General features: G+C 54.9%; 3 protein-coding genes across 11 annotated transcripts in view; 1 reads left to right on the top strand and 2 right to left on the bottom strand.

Moving 5' to 3' along the window:
• Ppp1r16a (protein phosphatase 1 regulatory subunit 16A) overlaps window positions 1–1,709 on the bottom strand; it is a 24,773-nt gene extending 23,064 nt beyond the window's left edge. For 2 of the 6 annotated variants that reach the window (XM_021182807.2, XM_021182806.2), the window contains exon 1: window positions 1,590–1,709. The gene's annotated coding sequence lies outside the window, so the exon portion shown is untranslated. Of the gene's footprint in view, window positions 1–1,402; window positions 1,467–1,589 lie in introns of those variants that run through there. The other 4 variants (XM_021182809.2, XM_021182810.2, XM_029469843.1 and 1 more) reach the window with 3 other exon arrangements.
• A 229-nt stretch (window positions 1,710–1,938) lies between these two features.
• Window positions 1,939–5,500, top strand: Foxh1 (forkhead box H1). Of its 2 annotated transcripts, XM_029469647.1 has the most exons (4): window positions 1,939–2,256; window positions 3,589–3,719; window positions 3,991–4,095; window positions 4,184–5,500. In XM_029469647.1, the coding sequence occupies exons 2-4, from the start codon at window positions 3,666–3,668 to the stop codon at window positions 5,015–5,017; spliced, it is 993 nt and encodes a 330-aa protein (XP_029325507.1). In that variant the 5' UTR covers window positions 1,939–2,256; window positions 3,589–3,665; the 3' UTR covers window positions 5,018–5,500. The 2 variants fall into 2 exon arrangements, with proteins under 2 accessions (XP_029325507.1, XP_021039553.1); XM_021183894.1 differs by lacking the exon at window positions 1,939–2,256 and having other exon boundaries at window positions 3,330–3,719.
• Window positions 5,128–7,564, bottom strand: part of Kifc2 (kinesin family member C2) — an 8,730-nt gene continuing 6,293 nt past the window's right edge. For 2 of the 3 annotated variants that reach the window (XM_029469646.1, XM_021183895.2), the window contains 6 exons: window positions 7,186–7,290; window positions 6,968–7,089; window positions 6,749–6,872; window positions 6,527–6,656; window positions 6,194–6,450; window positions 5,128–6,122 (listed from right to left, as the gene is read on the bottom strand). In XM_029469646.1, the coding sequence (XP_029325506.1) occupies window positions 5,868–6,122; window positions 6,194–6,450; window positions 6,527–6,656; window positions 6,749–6,872; window positions 6,968–7,089; window positions 7,186–7,290 (993 nt within the window). In that variant the 3' untranslated portion in view covers window positions 5,128–5,867. The remainder of the gene's footprint in view (window positions 6,123–6,193; window positions 6,451–6,526; window positions 6,657–6,748; window positions 6,873–6,967; window positions 7,090–7,185; window positions 7,291–7,564) is intronic. The other variant, XM_029469645.1, reaches the window with a different exon arrangement.

The following is a 7,564-nucleotide window of genomic DNA, read 5'->3' as shown; positions in this document are numbered from 1 at the left end:
AAAAAAAAAAAAAAGAAAAAAAGAAAGAAAGAAAAGAAAAAGAAAAAAGATTCTAATAAGGACAAGTCTTTTTAAAAATAAGTTTTCTTTTTTTCTTCCTTTCTAAAAAGGTCTCCTCTGTACATATAGCAATTTTCATTTCTATAACTCAGGAAAACATGGGTTGTTACACAGCCCATAAGCAAAAAAAGACTCGAAATGACTGGAAAGGAGTTGGATGACTTATCCACACCTAAGAGACAGAGACAGGAGAACCGCAGCAAATTTGAGGCTAGCCTGAGCTATAAGGCAAGTTTAAGGTCAGCTTAGGCTACATAGTGAGACCCAATCTCAAAAACAAAGAGTAAAGGAACTGGTGAGATGGCTCAGAGCTTGAGAGCACAGGTTGCTGCTTTTCCAGAGCACAAGGATTTAGCACAGGGTGGCTCACAATTACAAAATGACAGTTCCAGGAGATCCACAAAGATATCCTCTAACCACCTACACGTGGATCATGGCATGTACCCACCCCAAACGATAAATAAATAAATAATACTTAAAAGAATTATTCCTTAAAAAAGGGGGGGGGCGGGGAATAGGAAGGTCTGAGCCAACAAGGAAGGAAGTCAAACCAGGCATTAGGAGAGGAAAACCCTCCCCGCCCCCCCCCCAAAAAAAAAAACCCTCCTTGGGCAAAAACTAGCAACAGAGGCAGACTAGCAGCCCTTCAGAGACCTGAAAGTCCCATCACCATGACAACACGAAGCCAGCGGGTTAGGGCAGGTCTCATTAGGCCTTTAGCCCCTCAACCCAACAGGCTCCCATGCTGAGCTAATGGCAGCTTTGGTTTCCATGAAGTGAATCAGGTGGCTTTCTAAAGAGCCAGGGTGCTTAAAGCAAGACAAAGCCTCCAAAGAAAACCCCAATCCTATAAGGGAAGACCTAGGGAGCAAAGACACCCAAGAGGGCTCACTGAGGTCTGCCCTCTCGCCTCTACCTGCACCACCCAAGTAAAGATATGGAAGAAAAGTGGAGCAGTCAGGAGTCAGCTAACTTTGCTCTACCTCCCAAGCCAATACACACTCCTCTTCTACACCCGTAATAATTAATCCTCCTTGTCTCTAGCCTCTAGCACTGGTTCCGTCAGGAACCCAAAGGAGCCCAAACAGTTTTCACAAGCTCATTTACATTCCTTTCCCAACCACAATCCGGGAGGTACAGCCTCCAGGAAAGGGGCACTTGAAGCCGTAAGAGGCTCTAGAGTGTGCTTTGACTGAACACCAAAGCCCACATGAAGCACAGGAAAGTCCCTTCGCAGTCCTAAGGTCAGAATGAAGACTGTCGGTGGATTTGCCCGACCAACAGGTTGCAAGAACTACCTTCACTGATAGGTTTCACAAAACTAACAACAACAACAACCCACCCTCCGCTGGCCGCCTCGCTGGCGCCCCTTCTGCAGGCCCCTCACGACCCGCTCCACTGCCCGGCCAGCACCGGGCCGCAGAAGAACCGGCGCTGGCTCTCCCGCTATGCCCCGCCCAGCCGTGCCGGGCCTCCCCCCGCGTCCCCAGATAGGCCCGACCCTCACTCACAACCGCCGGCCTACTCACCTGGAACCTCCCTGGCCGCTCCCTGAACCCGGCCCGGCCGACCCTGGAGCCCGGCGCTGCTCCAGGCGCCACGGGGGCGGGCCCCGCGCCCATCCTCGCCATGGCAACGCGACACTTCCGGCCCGAGGTGTCCGGAGCGGAAGCCGCGGTGCTGGGTGGGAAGGCTGGGCAGAGTCGCTCTGCGAGGGCGGGGCCTAAGAAGCGTCCTCCAGGGACAGAGTCACCCACTGTAGATTGACAGGGGCGGGGTCAGCTCCGGTAGTTGATTGGTTGATGCTGTGGAACATTTTTTTTTTTTTTTGATTCCCGTGCTCTATTCTGTGGCACGAACACCCTGTTGTCCCGAGTAGGGCGGGAAGGGCAAGTGTTCAGGTGTTCCCGGAAGGGTGATCTTTATTTATCCTATCCTTTGATTAAAGGGTAGGAGTCCATTGTTGGTCGAAAGAGGAAGAAGCAGCGAGTAACAGAGGATGGGCAGCAGTTTGGGTGATGGTTGGACCCTGGGACACTGTGATCAGGGAGAAGCAGCCCCGATGAGGACCCTTGAATGTCAGACCAAGGAGCCAGGCTTTAACCAAGAAAGGACCAGTGGAAAGAGAGACCTCAGACTTGCAGGAGAGAATGTCTTCTTTAGTGATTGGTCTGAGGCCATAGGGATATTTGCCAGGTGAGACACAGGAACTCTCAGCTAGAGCTCTAAGAACGAAAAGCAGAGGGGCAGGAGGTGATAGTATTGGGGGGGGGGGGGGAGAGACAGATGAGAGCTAACAGAAGAATGTGAGATAAGATCACAACCCAGCCTGGGGTAGAACTGTCAGAGGACGTGAAGTCCCACTGTGCTCATCGTCCTTGTGTGTCCCCATTCCCTCCTGCACTCATGACTGTACCTTCCTTGGCACCTGCAAGGGTCTCGGTCGGTTGATGGTACAATGGGGAGGGGCTTCACAGGAAAAGGTGAATTCTCAGAAGCTTTTAGTGCTCATGAAGGTCTTGGATTGTTGGCTCTGACACCAGCCTCTGCCATCAGCGCCCTAATCAGACCCTCAATACAAACCTGCCCATTGTAGTAGCCAGGAGAACTTAGAACATAGATGGTGACTGAGCCCAAGAATAGAGCCACCAATTAGATAGCCATGCCTATATGGGCACCTACAACATACTCATGGGAAGATCATTTAAGTATCTGTATCCTCCTCTTGTTCCTGGGGACAGACTCTATTCCCTTTTTGGTCCAGGTCTGTCAATCTGTATCCCCACCCCCATCAAGTCCTGAGCAGACTCCCCACCTAAGGCTTGACTTTTTTGTTTGTTTGTTTGTTGTTGTTGTTTTTGAGACAGGGTTTCTCTGTGTAGCCCTGGCTGTCCTGGAACTCACTTTGTAGACCAGGCTGGCCTCGAACTCAGAAATCCGCCTGCCTCTGCCTCCCAAGTGCTGGGATTAAAGGCGTGGGCCACCACTGCCTGGCAGGCTTAACTTCTTTTGACTGCTTTGTCTTGAACCCCTGGGAATTCCCCATCTCTCTCAAGGTAGTTTTGCTGGAGAAGTCACTTCCTGTCTGTTAAATGGGAGCTAGGGACCTAGCCCAGGCAGATAGGGTATCCTGGGGTAGACCTCTTTCAAGGGCTTTTCCTTCTAGGTTTTAGGGTATGCCCAGGCACCCAAAGGCAACCTGGGAGTGGAGATTGATTTCGGAGGCCACCAAAAGTCCCTACTGGAATCTTTTCTGCCCTTCCCTCCAAGATTAACTGAAACCTGCTAATTGTGGCTGCCCACACACGTTCCCCTCCCCCACAGCCTCTTTCTGTCACCCCTCCCCCTTTCATCAGAATGATAAAGAAAGGGCCTGGCCTGCCTGTCCCAGCATGGCCTCGGGCTGGGACCCGGCCTCAACTTACACTCCAACTGCCCCGAGCCCCCAGTTAGCCCTGGCTCCGGCCCAGGGCTACCTCCCTTGTATGGGGCCTCGCGACAACTCTCAGCTGAGGCCTCCATTGGCAGAGTCTCTTTCGAAGACCCCCAAGAGGAGGAAGAAGAGATACCTACGGCATGACAAGCCCCCCTACACCTACTTGGCCATGATCGCCTTGGTAATTCAGGCCGCACCCTTCCGCAGGCTGAAACTGGCTCAGGTGAGAGAGTCCCTCGTGCTTTGGGGCACAACTATCCCAGGCCTGATCCCCCACTTACTGTAGGCTCACGCTTGGCCTCTGCCTAGCCCACTTATCCTTGCCTGTGAGACCAGTCCTGAGACCCTTCTCCCACAACCCCCACCCACTCTGCCCTCAGGCACAAACCTCTGTCTCCCGGAGAAGGGATGGATGCCCCAGGGTCGGCTGTAAAAGAGGGAGAGGGTACTACTCCAATCCCCACCTCACGGCGCCAAATACTGCCTGATTTCAGATTATCCGTCAGGTCCAGGCAGTGTTCCCCTTCTTCAGGGACGACTATGAGGGCTGGAAGGACTCCATCCGCCACAACCTTTCCTCTAATCGGTGCTTCCGTAAGGTGGGATATCGAATCCCGGGGGCGGCGTGGGCTCGGAACCCCCGAATCTCTGGGTAGAACAGCCACAGCCAAGCCAACCACTCTCTAGGTGCCCAAGGACCCTGCAAAGCCCCAGGCCAAGGGCAACTTCTGGGCGGTGGATGTGAGCCTGATTCCTGCCGAGGCGCTGCGCCTTCAGAACACTGCCCTGTGCCGTCGATGGCAGAACCGGGGCACCCACAGAGCTTTCGCCAAGGACCTGAGCCCCTACGTGCTCCACGGCCAGCCTTATCAGCCACCCAGTCCCCCACCACCACCTAGGGAGGGTTTCAGCATCAAGTCCCTGCTAGGGGACCCTGGGAAAGAATCCACATGGCCCCAGCATCCTGGGCTAGCTGGACAGAGCACTGCAGCTCAGGCAGGCACCTTGTCAAAGGGGGAAGAAGGGGTGGGCACTGGACCCTCTAGCTCCTCTGAGAAGCCTCTGTGGCCCCTCTGCTCCCTTCCTGGGCCCACAATAATAGAGGGGGAGAGTTCCCAAGGGGAGGTCATCAGGCCTTCTCCCGTCTCCCCAGATCAAGGCTCCTGGCCCCTCCACTTACTTCAGGATTCCGCAGATTCCAGGGGAATGCCCGGGAGGGGGAGCAGAGCTTCCTTGTGGGGACAGCTACCCACTTCTTACTTGCCCATCTATACGCCCAATGTAGTAATGCCCTTGGCCACACTACCGACCACCTCTTGTCCCCAGTGTCCATCTTCTGCCAGCCCAGCTTACTGGAGTGTAGGCACTGAATCCCAAGGGTCCCAAGACCTGCTCTGTGATCTAGATTCCCTCTTCCAGGGAGTACCACCCAACAAGAGCATCTATGATGTGTGGGTCAGCCATCCTAGGGACCTGGCAGCTCCTGCCCCAGGCTGGCTCCTTTCCTGGTACAGCATGTAATATTCTAGGGCAGAAAGAGCTGCTTCTCTCTTCCACCCATGAATACCATTTTGATGAACCAGAGCTAGGAGCATGTCCGCAGCGACAGCTTTAAAACACCAGGCACAGCCTTGCTGAAAACCCACAGCTTTAATTAGGTTACTCCAGAAAGGGTTTTGTCTCTGCTAGATAGGGAGGTCTGGCCAATCTTGCAGGGAGCGGAGCTCAGCCTGGAGAGTGCCTCCTCTTGATCCTACCTTCTCAGGCCCTCAAGCCATCATCCATCTATCCATCCCTCTGTCACCATGCCTTCCTGGCTCCAGGCTGGGGGGAGGGAGAGCCAAAAGTGGGTCCGATCTGAAGTCTTGCCCCCTCTCAACTGCCTGGGTAGAAGGTAGCACCTTTCAGGGAAAGGGTTAAGAAATGAAAGACTGGAACGGACATGATTTTGGTGTAATGGAAGTAGGGGAGCGATTAACAGTAAAGGAATTTACAACATTTTAATTCCAAGTCTGGTATTGGGGGCAGGGTGGCGACTTGGGAAACCACTTGGTCTGGGGTCTGGTTCCTGCAGCTCTGGCCCCCTGCTGTGTGCTGTGATAAGGGCAAATGGTGATAAGGGGGGGGGGAACTAAGGGCCTGTGACTCAGCTGGGGGTGGAAGGGTGGAGGCGATCCTTTCTCAAAGCACAACATTCTCTGGCCAGATCTAGAAGAGGAAGGGGGACACTGTAGGGCTCTGTTGGGGGCAGTTAGGGCCCCAGAGTTTTTGTTTTTTAAAGGTTGACCTGGGAAGTGGGGTATAGGATTCACAGCTGCCTCTGCCAGCAGAGGTTGTTCTCAAGCCCAGTACCAGGGGCTTTGACCCAGATCTAGGGAGGCAGGTCCCCTGGAGGTTCAAGAGTCAAGCCAGAATAGCTGTTAGGGCTGGTACTGGGAGGGCTTCCGGGAGATGGTGTAGGGGTGCAGGAAGTTCCAGTGAGTGGGGTGTCAGTACTGAGAGAAGAAGGGGTTCCAGAGCGCGGGGCTCTACGGCGTCGGGCAGGCCCCAGTTCCACTTGACCCACTCGCTCGGCGAACTTGAGCGAGCAGATGGTCTCCCCGAGATCTTCCGCCCTTGTGGAGATCTACAAGAGAGGGGAACTCATACACTGTCCCGGTGGCAGCACCCCAGGCTTGCACTAGCCCAGGGACCCACCTGCAGCAGCAGAATTGCAGTGGTGCCTGCGCAGAGCGCCGGCTGTAACAGGCGCGTAAGCTGTGAGTCGCGGAAGGGCACATGAGGCCTCCGAGCTCGCAGAGCGGCCATCACTCCTCCTAGTGCCAGCAAGGAGCGGTTGATTGCCTGGGCCTCACGCAGACGCCGGGCGCCATTTGGGTCTCTCTGGACCGGGCTGGCTACCCCTGCTTTCCACACCCGTTCAGACCCTGCCAGATCCACCAGGTGCAGTGTGCCTGCAGGGCAAATGAACCGGATGTGGAGGAGACTTTCAGGGAGCTAGAAACTGCAGGACTTACAAACCGGTGTTACCTGTGATACCCTGGGCCCGAGGCGGAGACGCTGCACGTAAAGTCAGCGTAACTAGGGCGTGGGAGCGTGAGCTGTGCTGGTTCATGACAGTGGCTGCTGTAGCTCGGTTGTTTCTCCCCAGACTCAGCATCTGGAGAGTAGAGCATCAAGGCTAACCTGGTACATATATATAGCTCCTGCCCCTAGGTGGCAGTAGACAGGGGCCCTGGAAGGCAGCCTTACCTGGTGCAGGGTTTCCAGGTTAGGTACGTCCCAGTGTGTAAGGCCGGCCACCTGAATTCCCCCCTGCCCTGCAGGTCCCTGCCTTACTACCAGGCGCTCTGGAGGCCCTGTAGCTAGGAGGTCCCTGGTGAGAGAGGGTGGGTTTAGTTGTATGGGTTTTAAGGTGGCTGCAGAACCCTGGGCCAGGGGCAAGGAGAACGCCGCCCACGCATCCCTGACCTGACTGCCTCGTTGTAGATCTCCACCATACTGAGGGTCACTTGGTGGTGCCCTCCAGTCCCCATCTCCCGGAACAGCAACTGCAGTGCCCTAGGAGCTATGCCAGGGTCCTCAGGTGGGCCCTGAGGACAGTGTGCAGTGCCACATTGGACTCTCATTCAAAGCCGTCTGAGTTTCCCCTCCTCCCGCCCCACCCCCAAGTGCGAGCTCCAACCTACCTCCATGCTGTAGGTTTTCCCTGTCCCAGTCTGACCATAAGTGAAGATGCAGACACTGTACCCCTGGAGGCAGGACAACACAGCTGGCTCCAGCTGCCTGAAGACCTGGGGATGAAAAACAAGTGGGAGAAGTGTTCTAAATCCTTCTCTATCTCCCCGTTCAAGACCGGGAAGGGTAGTAAGCGCAGTCAGCAAAATGAGAGCAAAGTGTAACTGCCCTAGTCCCTTTCTTCATACAGCAGCTGCCTTAAGAATCGGTGGGGCGAAGACGGGCGGTGGTGGCGCATGCCTTTAATCCCAGCACTCGGGAGGCAGAGTCAGGCGGATTTCTGAGTTCGAGGCCAGCCTGGTCTACAGAGTGAGTTCCAGGACAGCCAGG

Source organism: Mus caroli, chromosome 15, assembly GCF_900094665.2.
Source record: "Mus caroli chromosome 15, CAROLI_EIJ_v1.1, whole genome shotgun sequence".
In the NCBI taxonomy this organism is placed as follows: Eukaryota; Metazoa; Chordata; class Mammalia; order Rodentia; family Muridae; genus Mus; species Mus caroli.
This window is presented reverse-complemented; position numbering and strand designations above follow the sequence as displayed.